The sequence below is a fragment of the Lontra canadensis genome, unplaced genomic scaffold, assembly GCF_010015895.1.
Source record: "Lontra canadensis isolate GAN:19392208 unplaced genomic scaffold, GSC_riverotter_1.0 scaffold62, whole genome shotgun sequence".
NCBI lineage: Eukaryota > Metazoa > Chordata > Mammalia > Carnivora > Mustelidae > Lontra > Lontra canadensis.
In genome coordinates this window covers 4,174,220-4,193,432 of record NW_022631056.1, presented here as the reverse complement: position 1 = coordinate 4,193,432, position 19,213 = coordinate 4,174,220, and the positions used below count along the sequence as shown (strand labels likewise).

Below are 19,213 nucleotides of genomic sequence, written 5' to 3'. Positions count from 1 at the left end.
GCTATTTCTCCCTTTTTTTATGCACAGAAAAGAAGCACACATTGTCATGCCTCAAACTACTTTTTATTTGCAACTACATGATTTCACGCAATTCTTCTAAACAATGACATAAAATAGATTTCCTGTGTATAAATAACTTACATACTCTCCATAAAGTAAATGCTCAAAGGTGCTAGAACAGATCGTCTGCTGCTACAGTGTTCTCGTATCCAACAGAGTTGATGCACAATATATAAATACTCAAGTCCAATATTAAAAACTCAGGCACTTGACTAACTTTAATAAAGTTTCTCAAACTATATCAATATATCTAAAGTGCATATATATTTTTTAAGAAAGATTATTATCAATAACTTTTCTATAAAAATAAGTTTGACGGTTTGGCCCATCTAACTTTACTACTATGAGTATGAACTTTTAACTTTTAATGTGGTCAGCCTTATTCTACCTTCTCTCAACACTGACACCAACAGAATCAAAAGCAGCTAGTGAGGTGCTAACATGTGAGGATTAATCCAGTGATTCCGGTCACAATGCATTCCAGGAGGAGGTACCCATGTTACTGGAATTGGGCGATACGGTTTATTCTTTCTTCCCTGATTTGGATAACCAAATGGAATAGGAGGAGGATAGTGATTCTGATGACCATTTCCTCGGTACATTCCTGGCTTTTTTCTGGGTAAAGGGTGCCATAATGGAAGAGGTGGGAACACCAATTCTGAAATCTGCATGAAAGAGAAAACAGTTAAGTTATTAATTCAAAGGAAAAATTAGTCAGATTATATGTAAAAACAAGGTGAATTTCCAGATTACCATTAAAGAAAAACAAAATCACTCAGCCATACCCTTAAGAGTAGATCTAAGTGACATTCCTATGGTTAGATCTAAGTATATTAAAAACTTCATATGTAGTAAGTGACCAATTAGTTTTCTGAATGAATGAAAATGAATAAACTCAAAACAACCAGAAAAGATCAAAACAGAAATGAATGGAAGCTTGAAAGGACACATCATGCTTTTTTTTAGGACACATGTTTTAGACCAGTAGTTTCCACAGCTGGCTGGTTAATAAGGAGACACCTAAAAGGCTTTTAAAACACAGAATATTCATGCCCTAGCCCTGGTCTACTGAACAGTAAGAATAACAAAAATTTTAAAAACAGAGGTCAAGTATTCTGACCACAGTGTAGATGGTGATTCTGATGTAGCCAGTTTGTGTTTGGGAACAACAGTCTTAGATTATCCCCTAAGTCTCATAGGACATAAGTTCACATTATTCAAAAAGTTATCAGCACCTTGCTCAGAATGCTATACCATGTAACTATGAGTTTCTGAACTCTCTGATTTCTAATCTGCTTTTTAGTACAGGTATTTTAAAATTTGTATTTTATAGAAAACTGTATTCGTAACATAGAAAATACAAAAGGTATATAAAAGTATATACAGTAAAAATCCCCTTTATCTGATTACCAGCTACCCGATTACCCTCTCAGGGGCAACTGACACTAATTATTATTTTTTTGTGTGTATACCCTTAGAAATATTTCATGCGTATACTTGGGTGTACATCTATGCACACATTTTAAAAAACATGCACATACAATTTTGTTTACCCCTTTTTGCCCTTGATAAATATATCTTGGAGATATTCGTATCAATACATAAGGCCCTTTTCTGTTATTCTACAGCCAGATGTAATGCAAGGACTATGCCGTAACTAAATTAACTAGTGTCCTACTGATGGAACATTTAGGCTGTTTTCAGTGTTTTACTACTAAAAAACAATGCACAACAAATAAAACAACATTTTAATGAATAACCTTAGTATAGTTAATCCTTGATTATATAAAATAATGAAAAAATAAGGAAAAATTTAGAGTTCCAACCTATACTACAAACAGGTAGCAAAGTGAAACGGTTTTCATTTCTTTTTATACTAGGATGCTGAAAAGGTTTTAAAACTGTCAGAAAGAAGGCATGCCTGCCTGGCTCAGTGAAAGGAGTATGCGACTTTTAATCTCGGGGTTGTGAGTTCAAGCCCCACTTTGGGTGTACAGATTACTTAAAAATAAAATCTTTATTAAAAAACAACAACAACAAACCTATCAGAAGACAAAATTCTGGAGCCTAAAATACCCTTCCCAGTTAATCCTCATACCCCACAATCAGCCACTGTTCTGATTTCTATCACCAGACTGAGCTTTCCCTGTTCGTTAATGTCACATAAATAGAATCATTTACCATGTGTTCATTTGCGTATGGCAAAATTCTTTGCCCAATCAAACGTTTTTGAGGTCTTTCCATAGTGTGTCTATTATTAGTTCATCCTGTCTTACTGCTAGTATTCTACTGTGTGAAAACCTCATAATTTTTCTCCCATTTACCTGTTAATGGACATTTTGGTTGTTTTCCATTTTATTATTATGAAAAAAGCTGCTATAAACATTCTAATACATGACTTTGGAAATACTTATTTTCATTTCTCTTGTGAAATACTTAAGGGTGTAATTGTTGGGTTATAGGGTAGGTGTATATGTAATAAGTGCCAGAGTTTTCCAAAGTGGCTGTACCATTTTACATTCCCACCAACAGTTTATGAATCCAGCTACTTCACATCCTTGCCAACAGTCGGTGGTGTCAGACTTTAATTTTAGCCATTCTGGAAGAAGTAGTGTTTCACTATGGTTTTAATTTGCATTTCCCAGATGACAAAAAAAGGCTAAGCACCTTTTCATGTGTTTACTGGACATTTATATAACTTCTTTTGTACAGTGTTTATTCATATCTTCTGCCCAGTTATTTTTAATTGGGTTGTTTGTCTTCTATTATTGATTTATAGGAATGATTTATAAAGCATATTCCAGAAACAAGTTCTTGGATGTATGTATTGAGAATATTTTGTTCCAGTCTATGTTTTGCCCATTCATTTTCTTAATGGTTTGTTTTGATGAGCAAAGATTTTAAATTTTGATGAAGTCAAATTTATCAAGTTCTTTTCTTGTGTTTTTTGTATCCCCTGGAAGAAATCTTAGTTTATCTCAAGTAATAAAGCTATCTCTCAATATTTTCTGAAAGTGTCAGAGTTAGCTTTTATGTTTAGGTCTACGACCCATCTCAAATTAAATTTTTTGTGTATGCTGTCAAGTAGCAGTTAGGTTTGTTTCTTTTCCTGTATAGAGTATCCAATTGTTTTAGTACCAATTCTTGAAGACTTTCCCTATTGAACTGCTTTGAGACTTTCCTTTAAAAAAAAAAAAAACAAAACAAAAAAAACTACATATGTAGGTCTGTTTCTGCGCTATTTTGTTCCATTAATATATTTGTGTCTTTAAATCTTTACTACACTGGGGGTGCCTGGGTGGCTCATTTGTTAAGACTCTGCTCTCCAGAGATCTGGGATCAAGCCCTGCATTGGGCTCCTTGCTCAGCAGGAAGCCTGCTTCTCCTGTTCCCACTCCCCCTGCTTGCCCTCTCTCGCTGTGTCTCTCTGTCAAATAAATAAATAAAATCGTAAATCTTTACCACACTGTCTTGATAGACATAATAGCTTTATATAAGTATAAGGCCTCTAACTTGATTCTCCTTTTTATAAATTTTAGAATCAATCTGTCATTTTCTAGAAAAACCCTGTTGGGATTTTGATTGATATGTAGTTGAATCTATAGATCAATTTGGGAAAAATGACAAACTTCACTTCTTAATTAGTCATCTCTGGGGATACCTTTAAAAAAACAGACTCCTAAGAGAACAAAGATCACAAGCTAGGAACTTTGTATCCTTACTTTGATAAGCCCCTTTTTAAACCTTTTAGTAATGCTAGGTTCAAGATGAAACATGGATAGGAAGAAAACATTAAAGTGGGCCACTTGCACTAGCTTTCTACACGATGGCTTTTAACAGCCATGCTTTTCTGTCATAAAATGTTTTGTTAGTGAATATGATGTCAAGGAAAAATATTTTAAAAGCACACAAAAGACATTTCAATTTCCATGCCTTTGTTATAATTTTGTCCTAATAGTTTCTCAACATGGGGGGAAATAAATACAATTTAAAAGGAAAATCTAAAAATTAAAGGTCAATTTACTTGTAAAATATCAGCAGCAATCAATTCAGTTTGAGACTTACCTTCTTGCTTTGTTGAGTAACAATAAAATTCTGAGATAAAATTGCAACATGTGAACGAATTACAGGCAATTTAACAACAGTAATTTAGAGTTTATAACACATCATGCAGAGAGAAAAAAAGCCCAAAATTTATGACAAAAGTCTTAAAAATGATCCCTGAAATACAAATACAAAGTTTACTTATCTATATAGAGAATCTCTTAGGAAGAATACAAAAATAACTGGTAATGAGTACATCCATGGAAATGTACAGGACAGGACTGGTGGTTGGGGAGTGGTGAGGGAGGATTTGGTTACTATTATGCTCTTTTACACTGTTTGAAGTTGTTTACAGCAAGTGTTTGCTATCTTACAATATACATATATATACACATATATTCCTAAAAATGATAATCCTCAGACTAATCTTCCTCATAAGCCTAAAAAGATAATATAACAAATGAAAAAAAAAGAGAAATGAAAAGTTAAGTTATACTGAAAACATGTTCATTATATAAATGTATGGTGAATATAAAGATTTAGTTTCTCATACTCAAAACTCTCATTTTTTACTCATTAAGGTTTAAATTATTATTATTATTGTTTAAGTTTTTATTTATATTTTTGACAGAGAGAGACACAGCGAGAGAGGAAACAGAAGCAGGGGGAGTAGAAGAAGGAGAAGAAGGCTTCCCACCGAGCAGGAAGCCCAGTGCGGGCCGATCCCAGGGATCATGACCTGAGTTGAAGGCAGACGCTTAACTGAGCCACCCAGGCGCCCCAAGGTTTAAATTCTTATTATAGCCCAAATCCAACCCTACCTTGACCTGTTATGTTTCAGTATGTCTAAATAAGGCCAAATTAATAAAAAGAGATATATTTTTAAAATATACTCAAAATTAGAAAAAAGTACATGCACGGAATAAGGCTCAACCAAAAGATTTCTTTCAGGGGTGCCTGGGTGGCTCAGTGGGTTAAAGCCTCTGCTTTCGGCTCAGGTCATGATTCCAGAGTCCTGGGATTGAGCCCCGCATCATCGGGCTCTCTGCTCAGCAGGGAGCCTGCTCCCCCCCCCCCCGCCCCGTTTTTTCCTGCCTGTCTGCCTACTTGTGATCTCTGTCAAATAAATACATAAAATCTTAAAAAGAAAAAAAAGATTTCTTTCATTTTTTTGACTTATCTTCTCTGCCAAAGAGGAGTATTGTATTAAGAATTTTTAAAGTATATTAAATATTCTTTGGTATGTGGGGTATAGATAATAAATAAGTGGACAAATTTGTAAGCATGGTTGCTATCTAACTCACCAACTGTTGAAGTAAAGGAGATAATGTTTTAACTTGAGTGAAAAATGAACTCATATATAATTCAGTGAAGTTTCTTTTTAATCGTGGAGAAAAGAAAGTTAACCCCAATGGTATGAATTAATAGTGTCGAAGACTACAAAAACTGAATAGCTACTTTTTTTTTTTAATGTGAATCTTTTTTTTTTTTTTTAAAGATTTTATTAATTTGACAGAGACCACAAGTAGGCAGAGAGGCAGGCCTCTCTGCTAAGCAAGGAGCCCGACGTGGGACTTGATCCCAGTACCCTAAAACCAAGACCTGAGCCAAAGGCAGAGGCTTAAACCCACTGAGCCACCCAGGAACCCCTCAATACCTACTTTTCAATACAATAAAGATTTAAAAATATCGGGAATGTTTCATCATCATGACTTTTTCTAGTCTTTCCCATACTTTTAAAAATATATTTATTATAAATAAATAAAATGTATTTATCCTACTTAACTGAGTAGTAAAAGCAGACCCTTGATAAAGTGACTCAGGATGCCCATTTACATCTCTAAAGAACAGCTTCCTTTTATATGGAAGAGAATTGGCATTCAAAATCTCAAATTAGAAATCCTGGGCAACATGAGCAGGACTACCTAGAATGACCTGGCAAGCCCTGCTCACAACCTTTAATAGAAAGTCATTCCATGGTTACCTGGTACACAGGGCTTGGGGTCGCAGTCATGGAACTGGGTTTCACTTCTACTTCCTTACTTGTTTCTTCATCTGAAGAAGAGGATCCTGAATGATAATCAGAGGTAACCTTATCAAGGGCCCTGGTAACTTTCTTGGAGATTTCATCCTTGTTCTCATCCTCATTTTCAAAGCTGGCAACAATGAATGCATTGTTTTTCTCTCCATACCTAAGGATTACAAAAACAAACAAACTCATAAACCTTTAAGTACCATCAACAAAAGCAAGAAATTGTCCATAAAAACAAACAGGCTTGGACATGCCATTGGTCCAAAGCAAAGAAGGAACCCTCCCAGAACATAACCCGACATATATAGTATCTTAACTCAAATCCATGCCAATAGGCAGACCACGACTTTCTACCCCTGCCTTATTTAAGTACAAATAAAAATGATTCCATTCTCTTTCCCAATTTTCTTTCCTACTTTCCTATTTTAACAAAAATAATTGTTTAAAACACCAAAGAGAAATTCAGCTTACATTTTTTATGTATCATTAAACTGGTTGTACAGTAAAAATTTCTCATGTGTTTTTAACTAACCACTGTAATGTAGATGCTAGTAATTCAAGTCATAAATCAACGAGTCATTTCCTTTGACCTCCATGATTAAATAAAAAAGGGACGTGGTTTGCCTGTATCCACACTGACAAAAATGAGAACTGAGGCAACTGAAAAACAAGTGTTGAAAACAAAGGGGGTTTACTTGAATTATATTGCTTATCTCATGCTAGGAAAACTGCTTACTTCTCATCTTGATTTTTGTCTTTAAAAAGTAAAATGAGCTTTTTAATCCTGCCAAAATACTTTTAGAGACTTGAGCTAGAAAAATAATTGTTAGAATATGTAACTTTGGCTGTTGGCTACTAAAAGAAAAAGGAAAATAAATTATGCAATGAGGGAAGATAGCATAATGAATAGTAAAACCAGTAGTACTTTTTTTTTCCTCTGAGAGAGAAAGAGAGAGCATGCGAGCACGTGTGCAAAAGAGCACATGGGCAAATGGGGAAGGGGGGTAGGGGAGGCAGGGGAGAAGGAGAGAGAGAATCTTAAGTAGGCTCCATGCTCAGCGTACAGCCCAGTGCAGGCTTGACCTCATGACGCATAGATCACACACAAGCAAGGGAGTAGGAGAGGGAGAAGGAGGCTTCCTGCTGAGCAGAAAGCCCGATGTGGGGCTCAATCCCAGGACTCTGGGATCATGAACCAAGCTGAAGGCAGAGGCTTAACGACTGAGCCACCCAGGTGCCCCAAGAAATGAACTGTTAACTAGTTCTTACACAATATGTAATTGAAGTTAGAGAACATGATTTTAAGCTTAAAAAACCCCCCAAAACAACCTTAATAGAAAAGCAGAGTTAATAATAACTATGTCAATTAATTTCATTTTGAAGTAAGTCTTGTCTTAAATTATTTCTGAATCAGGGTATGTATAATAAAGTAAAAGGCCAAACTGTAATAAAGCCTTTGAAAGTTTTATGGAAATCATGTAGCCTCACAGGTGAGTTCTACTTCTTTATATAGTTGTGCTGTCTTCCATTCTCACACAGGCTGAATGGGGCCATAAATGCTACCTAAATATGGGACATAACTCCCTTTTCTATTCTTTTTCAGTTTACCTCATAAAAGGAATTGCTACAGACGGTAGAAAGAACACTGAACATCTTTCTGGTTCTGGCTCTCCCACTAACTAGCTCTGTGACAAGGGGCAAGTCATTTAATGTCTCTAGGCCACAGTTTCCTATCTGCTAGGCAAGAAAGCTGGAACTGGCTGGATATTGGTTTGTCTTCAGCTAGCAATTCTTCCTAGTATAAGATGACTGAGCAATTAGGCAAGTTCTTCGCAACACAGAACTCCTGTACTATAATTTCGAATTTACTTAGCACAGAGTTTTAGCAATGGAAACATACCACTTCATCCTGTCCTCCGTTTAAAGACTCAACAAATTTCAATACAAAGGTTAATCACATGTTAATAAAGTCAGCAATATTAACAATGGATTTAGGCCTACCTTCAATTTTGCCCATTAATAGAGTCAAAATTCAAGTAAAACAGAAAGGTAGGCAATTTGAGAAAAATCCCTACCTTTGTAGAACAGAAACCTACATCAAGGACAGACATCTAATGATTGAAGGTCAAGCTTTATTAACTCAGATTTCTTTGACATGCAAGTTTAATTAGGTTCTGCATCTTTCCCTTTCTAATATTTTGGTATGAATATTCTTTTCATGGTAAATGAAGTGGTTTACTGTATTACTGTAACATTAGCGTGTGCAGTTAATGTCTTAGAATTAGTAATGGACAACATTTAAACTGCATTTTTCAACTACACACTGCTAAAACATTAAGTCCAATTTAGTTAATTTGAAACAAAATCAATAGTATCTAATGCTCTATATCAGGAAAAGAATTCTAGAAATTCCAAAAAAAAGGTATACAATATGTTGGACAGATAAGAAAGCTGAGACCCTATCTCAGGCATTCTCTTTATGGGAAGAATGTATTTATTATCTATTCCGTATCTCCTCACATAGTTCACTAAATGATAACCTTTCTAACTACATAACACTCTTTGTACACTTCAAATATTTTATCCTGATGGAATAACTCAATGATACTATGAAGAATGTTCCCTTGAGTGCATTTCAATTTTTTTATAAGCTTAGTCTCTAGTGTACCAGTAAGTTATTATTAATGACTCTCAGATATTTGTTCAATTATGTAACTGCTATATCAGCTTTATTTTAATTTTCAGAATATTTATCTTTACAGTTTTGGTCCCAAAGCACTAATCAATACTGCAATCTCCTCTGTTAACTTAAAAACAATTACCTCTACTCAATAGCTAGGATGCCTTTCTTTCTTTGGAGTTCTATTATCACAGAATGAGTTCCCCACAATCTGAAGGTGATTTCTCTGAGCTGTGAAAATTGTCACATCACAGCCAATTTTCGCCAAAATTTTAATTTTATGTAAAATTATTAAGAGGTACTGACTGCAAAGATTTTCATATATCAATATGATGAAAACACAATAATTTTTCATTATCTGGAATCATTAAAGTAATGAAGCATCCACCTAAGTAGAATGTCTATTTAACTAAAGTTTCTATCTTCAAGTGCCAAGATTTAGTTTAAGCCATTTCAAATAAATATGTCCAAAATGTTTATACAATTACCCAACTTTTTAAGCATCTTTGAACATAGAAACAATTCATAATGATTTAAGATCGTCATATTATATACTCATTATTTGACTGGATGATAACACATTTTGCCAACTCTTTAGCTTTTTTGCTCCTGCCTCCACATAAGACTATATGATATATATATATATTTTTTAAAGATTTTATTTATTTATTTGACAGAGACATAGAGAGAGAACACAAGTAGACAGAGAGGCGGGCAGAAGGAGAGAAAGAAGCAGGCTCTCCACTGAGCAGAAAGCCCAATTTGGGGCTTGATCCCAGGACTCTGGGATCATGACCCGAGCTGAAAGCAGGCACTTAACTGACTGAGCCACCCAACCGCCCCACTACATATTCTTTCAGTAGCTTTATAACTACATGAAAAAGCCCCTTTCAAGCACTACTTATAATTTTTTAATGGCTGAAAAACTACATAACTAACTTAAAGAACTGTGTGTTAAATAACAGTGAGTCAGGATCTAAGTGCAGGCCTAATAAAAAAGTAAGCAATTCAATATAGTAACTTTGTGATAGCTATTGCTTATATACTGAGGTCTTCAGTAGGTGTTCAGTGGCCAAAGTCTGTGAAGTATGACCTTAGTCCTAAATTAGTCCCAGAATCTAAAAACATTTGACGTTCTTGGACCAAAATTGAGATGTCTTGCTCTTCTTTTTTCTAACTGAGAAAGAAGTGCTGACTAATCTAGCACCTCAGTTTCCCAAAGCAAGAATCTTACACAAACAGCTTATACCAAGAAGCTCCAAGGTGATCCAGAATAATTCAATGGAAGAATTACTATGTGTTTTTGTCATGACATATCATCACCTCTACTTTTATTGTTGGAGATCAGGTCAAAGGCTATGACCACCTTTGAAATATACTAGGATTGCATCAAAAGCATCTCTACTGTATTCAACAGGTGAAATGTACTTAAAAACCAAAAAGAAATACCCTACAGGAACAGCTGTAGGAAATCACTTGCAGGGGATTCCATTCATCTATTTTTCATCCTATTCTTCCTGCAAGGTCTTTCCCACCTTGTCATCTAATCAACTGCATCCTTCCCCATCCAGCTCTAGCATCACCCCACTTGGTAGTCTTTTCTAATTCCCAGCAGAAGCAGTAACTTTCTCCTTTGTGTCACCAACCACTGCATTTTGTACATATTTCTATCACAGCAAAGATCACCCTGCTGTAATCTGCTTATTCTTTCTTCTCCTTTATTATACTTTGGACATCTAACAGCAAAATGTCCTTTTATTTTTTAAAACCCCACAACTAAGAATGCCTATATCACAATGAATGTTTTTAGAATGAATGGAATTCAATTAGATATCATACCTAACACTCCCCTTTTACAATTCTGCTCATTAGGAGATGAGAAATAATCTCCATTATAAAAACAAGACCATGAAAATACTTGGTCACTTAAAAGTCAAAAAGGGGGAGGGAGGCAAGAATAGAAACAAACAAAAACCAAGCAAAAGTTGTTATTATCCATTACTATTTAGGCTTAACTTCTTTCCCAACTTGAAGAGGAGAAAGACAAGTGCACCACCGAGAGACAATAATTGACCTACAGAAGTCTGGGTATCTAAATTCTGCTTCTTGGTCTATAAAAAGCTTCTTGGCAGAGCCCTAGAAAAACCCTACCCAATTAAGTTTTTAAGTTTCTTTAGCTGTAAAAAAGGAATGTAACCAGTCTTTCACCTTCAGATTACAAAATTCACAACTACAAAAGCCCGAACAACAGCTTCTGGCCACAAAGACACACAAGCAGGCAGTAACTGAGAGAATTTCATAAAATCAGTTCCAGCATGGTAATCAGTTCAGCTGGCACACTCAAGAACTCACCGACAGCACACCTCACATGGATCCACCCACAGAGTGAGTTCCTTTGGTAAGCCTAGATCACTGTACAAGATGCAGCTGTTCTCACAGGCTTTCAGGACATCAGGATCAACTCTCTGAAACTTATTGACACGAATGCATCTGCAACGAAGTAGAGTGATTTTAACAGCTTTAACTGAATCTTAATCATAAACCATGTTATATTATTAGTATTGCCAATGTGAAGTTAAAACAAATAAACACTGACGGAGAACCCAGGGGCATATCTATCCTAAATAGATAATAAACGTGAACTGAAGGCAAAGAGGCAGCGTCATCAGTAAGACTACTCAGCCTGGTGAAAGAGAGGGCATTCATCCGAGCCCAGGGAAATCATAAGAACTGGCTTTGCATCATTTTAGCCAGAAACTACTCAATCTCACATGTATATTAACATACCAATGAGCATTAAAGCTGCATGAAATTACCCAGAGCTCTAAAGGTAGAAGTATTAATAGGCCAAGTTACTATAACAAAATCTAACTAACAAAAGACTTTAAACAATGTTTGAAATATTTTGAAATTCTTGTGATGTTTTGGCCACTTCCTTACTTATAAATCCCAGATAGTGTTAAGAAAGGTGTCCTTATCCTCACTTATAATTGTTCTATAAATATAGAATCAGTCCAAGATACAGAACCATTCATATCACATAGTTATGATTAAAATAAATCCAAAGTGTTACTGGCTTATTTGTTACCAAAGGGTTTTTTTTTAATTAAAAAAAAAAAAGTCATTAAAATAATTGGGAAAAAATAAAATACCTAAACCAATAGAACCTCTGTTCCATTTTTTAAACCTAAGAAATACCAAATCTACCTAATGGAATCTACCTAATCCCAGAATGAATGCAAAAGTATATGTTAAAGTAAGCATTTTGCCTATGTACAAAAATGGTGGCTACAATAGAAGTATTTACTGCTTCTACAATTACGAAATCAATCAAAAGTACCCAGGTTTTAGTACTAATCTTACTTCTTATTTATTGGGTGAATTTAGATTAAGTGGTTTCACCCTCTCCTCAGATGCAAAGCTCTCAAATATGGACAACACAAGTTTATTGACAAATAGTAATTATAACATTAAATACAATGACATCAATAGAACATGCTGTTTAAAATTTTTTTTAAATTTTATTATTGATTTCAATTCTCATTTAGAACAGTGAAAAAGTTCTCAGTAAGTAACAGCTAATACATATTTCTAAATAGTAATAATAACTCTTTCTGAAGGTTTACCACACAATGGACAGTTTCTTAAGTGCTTTACATGTATTAACTTTTTATTTTAACAATTATCCTATAATTTACATATCACTTCCCCATTGTAAGAAAGTAAGGAAGCAGAGTTGCCTAACTTCACAACTATAAATTGGTGACTATCTGGACCACTGGACTCCAAAGTCTATTTCATTAAATAATTTATCCTATTTTGTCTGTGCTAATCTTATCATGACCACTAACAAGTAAGCAATTCAGAGTAAAAAAATTATTTTACAGCATGTAAGATGCCATTTGTCCCATACTTTGAGATGGTCTATGTTTACAAATTCTAGTGTTGTGTAAGTTGATTCAAAAGTCCCATATGCCCCAGGATCAAAAGCAGTTAAAGGTAAGGAGATAGATTTTTAGAAGTACATGTTTTTGTTATCTAAAATAAGGGTGATGTAGTCTCAAAGCTTAAAAAATATGTATGTAAATAAAGATGCTTAGAGACTCTGCTTCATTTGCATATCTTATACATTTTTGTGCTGTTTTTTTAACTCTATATTCTGTGACTACTTATCCATTAAGCAATCTTCAAAAACAGGATTTTAAAAGCTGCATAAAAATAGTCTATCATTTACTTAATGTTGACAGTTCTTTCCAATTTTTTGCAATTATAAAGTGTAAGAAACATCCATATTCATAGATATTTATCTGCATTTCTGAGTATACTTCTAGAATAGATTTTTAGAAACTTACTGTTCAAAGAGTAGGAATATTTTTACACATCTTGATAATATTGCCAAATTGCCCTTATTTGTAGATATTGTGAAGAAACAATTTTAACTTATAAACACTTTAGAAGAAAAAGAACACTTCCAACTTACTCCATGGATTCAAGAGTCTCACTCTGGCTAATCCTATATTCTATTCACTTTTATAACAGTAACAACCCACCATTAAGTCTAATAGTTTTCTACTTCAAAGACAGCTTCAAAATGACTCAATAATGATATTTCTGATCATATGCCAATTTAATCCTGTTTAGCTAATTTTTTTCCTCAAGTTTTTAGAATTAATGGAAACGAAACTGTACACTGTCTGACCTTTAAGCATTTACTTGACAGTGTCTTCTTTTCTCAGTAATAGTAAAAAGTTGGTTTGGCACTTCCAGAAGCCTTTGTCCAATGTCAATTACATCAGTGTAAAAAGCCTCAATAGCTCTAACTCACCAAAGCTGTTCACTCTATCAAAAATAAAAATGTGCAGGAAAAAAATTAAGAGAATCAACTGAAAAGATAAAAAAATAACGAGTCTCCTTTATATGGAACATCCACATTTCTACTTTAATTCATCACATTTTCCAATCTACTAGGAAACATCCTTGGATAAAAATGAAGAGAAAAATACATCAATAACTTTAACTTTTGTTTTCAATAGAAAACATGCTCACCTGTGGCTTTTAGCATATGAGAACTAAGCACATATTTTCACTTCCTTTGTAGACTCCCTGAATAATCTTGCACTTGTAAGAGCTAAGTGACTGAAAGGAAGTCCTTTTTACATCAAAGCACAGAAATGCTGATTGAGAAGAAAACTTGGGGGCAACAATATGCATAAATAAAAGAATTTCTTTAGTCACAACTGTTTTACATTCATTTTTTTTGGTGGCCACCTCCACAAATGGGGCAAGGTTTGACAGCTGAGTTATTCAGCAGAACCCAGGCTCTCAACACAGTGATCACATAAATACTAGGGAATGAGCGTGCCAGAACATGTTTTGCAGGAGCCTGTTCTTCTTTACTCTAAGCTATAAATGTAACTTATAAACCATAGTACAAAAAGACAGCTGCTAGTGAGAGTTACTTACCCTCTCAGAGACAGGGCAGTGGTCAAACTGTGGTGTGCAGAAGCCCATAAGAATTCAGGGTCAGTTAGTTAGACCTGAGCTCAAATCGCAGAGCTAATATTTACCACTTGTAGGTTGTAATAAGTTACCTTCATCAAGAAAAGAGTTACGGTGGCTTCTACCATAAAGAATTATGTATAGTATAAATGAAATTATTTCTGTGTCAACAATGCATTAGGTTTCTAATATTCTTAGTTCTTGTTTGCCATAAAATTTACTTTTTCCAAAAACATATAACATGTAATCTATTCATAAAAACAGAGACTCATTTCTTTCAACTCTTGCCATGCCCATTCATGGGTAAGTTTTAGGGGTCCTCTAGAATTGTGAAAACCCTCAAGTACCTGTGATACATAAAGAAATGCATTCAGTCAGAAGCCAAACTACAACCACAAGACTAACTCCCACGGGCTGACAATATTGTGATCCCAAGTCTAGGTAGTGGGGCTCCATCAACAAATGTTTCTATTTTAAAATGCGTAAGGAAAGAAAATACCAAAGACACCCCAGAATTCTGTATGTTGTAGTGAAACTGTGAAAGAAATGGACTGGACACCCTTTAGTCCTTTGGCCTTGTACTCATTTTCAGGAGCTATCAGCCTCTTAGTCCAATCCAACTGTCCAATCTAATTCTTTACCTGTAGGCCTGTCCTTTTGATGGTTTTTCTGGATACCAGTGATTTTTATATTTTTCTTGAAGTATAAGAGTCAATTTCTCAGCAAACCTCTCAACTGCCTCTTTTTTCAACTTGTCATGTTTTCGAACTAGCCTTGTGAAAAAGAAGACAACAGCAGCAATTTCGTTCTTCATCTTTCCCTGCAAAGAAAAACAGTTTTTCTTAAAAAACCAAAACACAAAAACTGGAAGATAAAGCTCTGCAAAATATCCCTCCTTCATAGCTCCCTTCTTTCAATTTTATCTTGTGTTTCATTGGCTCATATCTGGAAAAAGGAACAAATAATCACTAATTTAGGCCATAAAGACCTTATTATAATACTGTCTAAGAACCTTATCACTTAGCTTTGTGAAGAAGTTCAGTAAAGAGGGCACACCAAAATGCTCCTGGTTGGCTAAAATAAAATCAGAGCTATCACTCAAAGAGAAGCACTACAATGATACCATTATATACTTTTTCTAAATATGTCAATGTTTAGCTACAATAATTTAAGTTTAAAATTTTGTGAAATAATTTGAATTTTAAAACACAATATTGTATAGCTACTATAGAAAACAGTGGTAATTCCTAAAAAAAAGTTTGAGTTACTAAAAGACCAATCAATTCCACACTCATAGCCACATACCCAAAAGAAATGAAAACATTTTTGTACACAAAAACATGTACACAAGTGTCCACAGCATTATTCATAACAGCCAAAAAGTAGAAGAAATTCAATCTACAACTGATGGACACTGACATTTGTCAACTGATGAACAGATAAATGTTGTATATACATGCAATGGAATATTCTTCAGCAACAAAGAGGAATGATGTACTGATACGTGCGACAACAGAGGTGAATCTTAAATGCGCCATGTTAAGGGAAAGAAACCAGTTACAAAAGACCAAATATTGTATGATTCCATTTATATGAGTTTTCCAGAACAGGCAAAAACCGGAAGTAGGTTAGTGGCCTAGGGGAAGGAATTATGGGGGGAAAGGAGAGACATCAATGAACACAGGGCTTCCTTTTAGGGTGAGGAAAATACCCTAAAATTAACTGTGGTGATGGCTACGCAACTTTGTGAATATACTAAAACTAATGAACTGTAGATTTTAAATGTGTAAATTGTATGCTATGTGAATCCTATTTGAATAATAAAGCTGTTACACATAAAGAAAAAAAAATGCAGCACTGAGTTTCTTCTATAAACATTCTTTCAAGAACAGAGATATATTTACCTAGAAGATATGCCCCAAGACAGTGCCTCTATCAAAACATTTAAGAGTAGAAATTCAGGGTCATCCACAGAAAAATCAAACCAAAAGAAATAATCAGAGATATAGCTGCATTGTGGAACTGCCTCAAGACTCTTTAAATGGCAGATCTGACTTACCATTGATTAATCCATAAAGGCAAAAACCTTATCCTGGGATTGTTTCGATGTATATTCTGTCTTTATGTGATGAGCTCATTCATTTGGCTGCTTTAAGTAACTTGGGAATTATTCAGATGCTACATTTACTAAGCAATATCATCCTTTCCAGAGCCAATTATCAAAGACATACAGCTTCTGCTATGTTTAGTATAAAAACAGACTAATCTAGCTGATAGTTGTTTTCTCACACATTTGTTTTCTCAAACCTCTTAAAGTCTCTTCTAATGATTCCTTAACTCCTTGTGCAAATTCAAACATGGGATCTCACTGTGAAATAAATTCTACAGTCATCTGAGAGGTGTGCTGGCAGCCATACCCATTCTGATCTCCGATGGGAAGACACCCAAACCTTCCTCCTGGAACCCTAGAATGCCAAATCCACTTTCTCTGGCCAGCTACCAGACAAGAGGAACTGGGTTGCATATAAGAGTTGCAGAGGTACATACAACCCCAGTCTTCCACAACTGCTATGAGGCATCCTCCTAAGAGAAATGTTGAGCCATTTCCACTTTATAAAGCCATATTTATATCCTACCCTGTTATAATGGAAAAGAAAGCCCAATGCAATTTAATACACGGTATGGGATGAAAGTTGCTTGCTGATGGAACAACATTAGCTTCCATCTCCCCAAAGAAAACAAGGAACCACACTAAAGAGTACTGAATCCTTAACTGCATCATTCTCATTCATTTAATTTGTCTATGGTGCTCTACATATCTGAGTTTAGGGTTTTGTTTTCCTTTTTGTTTTGTTCTGTTTCGTATCAAAAAATAAAAGAAAGGAAGGAAAGAACCACTTAGTGGTTTCTATTGCTTGTAACACAAGATGAGTCATATGGAATTACTTTTTTTTTCGGTTTGAAGGAATGATGCCTGGAATAGCAGAAAAATTAACCCACTCCCACCAGTTAGACTTCTGAGAGTGTGGAAAGCTAAAAGAGGGAGTTATGAAGTATGAGAGGGAGAAACTAGAAGCGAGCTGGGCCAATAAGACCTCAGGCGTCTCGAGTAAGTAGCCACAATTCCTCCACCCACACTCGGAGCGAAAAGCTCCCATTTTAAATATCGCACGGTGACGTCATCCCGGGACGTAGTCACCGCGGCGGCGGCTCCTCAAGTTCTACTTTGTTCCACAGGCTCCTCTGCTCACAGCGGCGTGCGTAAAACCCAAAGGAAAACCAAGCCCAACCTTCCAGGAGTTTATAACTTTGTACTTTTCCCTGTGTTGTGACGATGGGCTAATCGCAACCGTTTCTAGACACAAATATTTCTGATAGACGTTCCCAAGGTTGAGGAAGCGGGGATCCTGGCCGTGAGGCTGAGGAGCCCCGGACCAGCCTCAGTGGCGTTACAAAGCGGGCTCTCCGGACGCTGAGGAGACGGGATTTCCCACGGGGCCGAGACTTGGACTTTGTAAGCCATCAAAACCTGCTGCTAAGCACTCACGCTTGGGTTCTGAGAGTGCTAGGTGAGTAGGCATCAAACGTCTCCACCCACTCTGGAAAGAACGGCCTGCAAGCGCGTCCAACTTCTGCAATCGCGGTTTTCCCCGAGTTAAGGGGGAAGGGCCGTGGAGCCCCATTTCCCTCCTCCCCCCAAACAGCCTCCCTCGCAGGGTGCGCCTTCCCGTTCGCCCGCCGGTCCGCTGCCACCGGGCCGATTCCAGTCTCCGGGTGGTCCCGGGTTCCAAGACGGGGGTCCCCTCGGGCGTGACACCCCCCACCCCCCGGACAGCAAGCCGGATCCCCGGCTCCAGAAAACACACCGACGCGGAAGGCGGGTGGGTAGGCGCAAGGCTGTCGCCCACCGCGAGCGGAGGGTAACGCGCGGTGTAAACGTGGCAGGAGCCTTGAGGCGGCGTCTCCTCCGTCCCCAACCCACCGAAGTCCCGCGGAAACCCTCTCAGGTCACCTCTCTCGGTCCATAATCCTTCCTTCTCGCCGGGCCGGGGCCGATGCAACCCGGTTGGATCCCACACTCCTCCCCCTTCCCCGGCGCGCCGCCTGCCGCGAGCTTTCGACGTGGCCTCAGGGGCGCCGGGACCACCCTCCTCCCGGTGCCCTCAGTTCCACCATGTCCGCCTCCCCCCGGCCCGGTCTCCTCACCGCCGCCGCCGCCGCCCTGGGGCCGCAGATCTGGCGGTCCCGACCGTCTCCGGGCCGGGAACCGAGGGCGCCGCCTCAGCGGGCCGGCGCTCGGCGACAGCGAGGGCAGCGAGCCTAGTTCGGAGCGTGTGGCTCCCGCGTCGTCGGGCGACGGAGCGCGCGCTGAGAGGGCGGGCAGGCGGGGGAGCGCGCGCGCGCGCGCGCGTGCGGGCGAGCGAGCACAGCCCTGAGGAGACGCGCGGGGGGCTCGCGGCCCGGAAGAGAGGAGGGGCGATGACCCGGGAAAGGGTTGGCGCCGCGCGGGACAGGCTAGCGCGCCTTGGGGGGTGGGAGGGGAGGAGCCGAAGGGGCGGGGCCTCGCCGAGAGCCCGCCCCTGAGACCCGGGCTGAACAGCGCGCGTAGACCCTTCCAGTCCGACGGCTAGGCCCACGCAACCTCGGCCTATGCTCCTCCGTCGAGATCCACGTGGGAGGCCGACCTGACATCCGCCAGCCTCCCGCACTACCTGGTGCATCGCCATCGGGGGCCGTGCTTGGGCCTCCTCTTACCCTCTGGTCTCTCCTTGCCAACCTGTCCCCTGACAACCTCTGGTCACGAGTTCTAGGCCTAGCTCTGCTCTGGCTCTTGAGAGATGGGGTGGCGACCCGTATCAGGTGGAAGGGAGACTTTGCATTTACGGACTGATCCTCGT

The 19,213-nt window shown here is 37.8% G+C and overlaps 1 protein-coding gene across 3 annotated transcripts; it reads right to left on the bottom strand.

Moving 5' to 3' along the window:
- Positions 1 to 44: 44 nt before the first annotated feature.
- BTG3 (BTG anti-proliferation factor 3) lies at positions 45 to 18,646 on the bottom strand. Of its 3 annotated transcripts, none has more exons than XM_032878003.1 (5): positions 18,525 to 18,646; positions 14,957 to 15,135; positions 11,169 to 11,306; positions 6,089 to 6,296; positions 45 to 725 (listed from the first exon to the last, which is right to left on the bottom strand). In XM_032878003.1, the coding sequence occupies exons 2-5, from the start codon at positions 15,127 to 15,129 to the stop codon at positions 486 to 488; spliced, it is 759 nt and encodes a 252-aa protein (XP_032733894.1). In that variant the 5' UTR covers positions 15,130 to 15,135; positions 18,525 to 18,646; the 3' UTR covers positions 45 to 485. The 3 variants fall into 3 exon arrangements, with proteins under 3 accessions (XP_032733894.1, XP_032733893.1, XP_032733895.1); XM_032878002.1 differs by having other exon boundaries at positions 18,522 to 18,641; XM_032878004.1 differs by lacking the exon at positions 18,525 to 18,646 and adding an exon at positions 18,328 to 18,411.
- Positions 18,647 to 19,213: the final 567 nt, after the last annotated feature.

What these genes read in the sequence shown, in the direction of transcription:
- BTG3 (XM_032878003.1), bottom strand. Translation starts at nt 15,129, where the DNA reads ATGAAGAACGAAATTGCTGCTGTTGTCTTCTTTTTCACAAGGCTAGTT. An exon ending in TCAAAAGGACAGGCCTACAG is followed by an intron (nt 11,307 to 14,956) that starts GTAAAGAATTAG and finishes ACTTCGTTGCAG; the next exon opens with ATGCATTCGTGTCAATAAGT. An exon ending in CCCCAAGCCCTGTGTACCAG is followed by an intron (nt 726 to 6,088) that starts GTAACCATGGAA and finishes TCTTTCATGCAG; the next exon opens with ATTTCAGAATTGGTGTTCCC.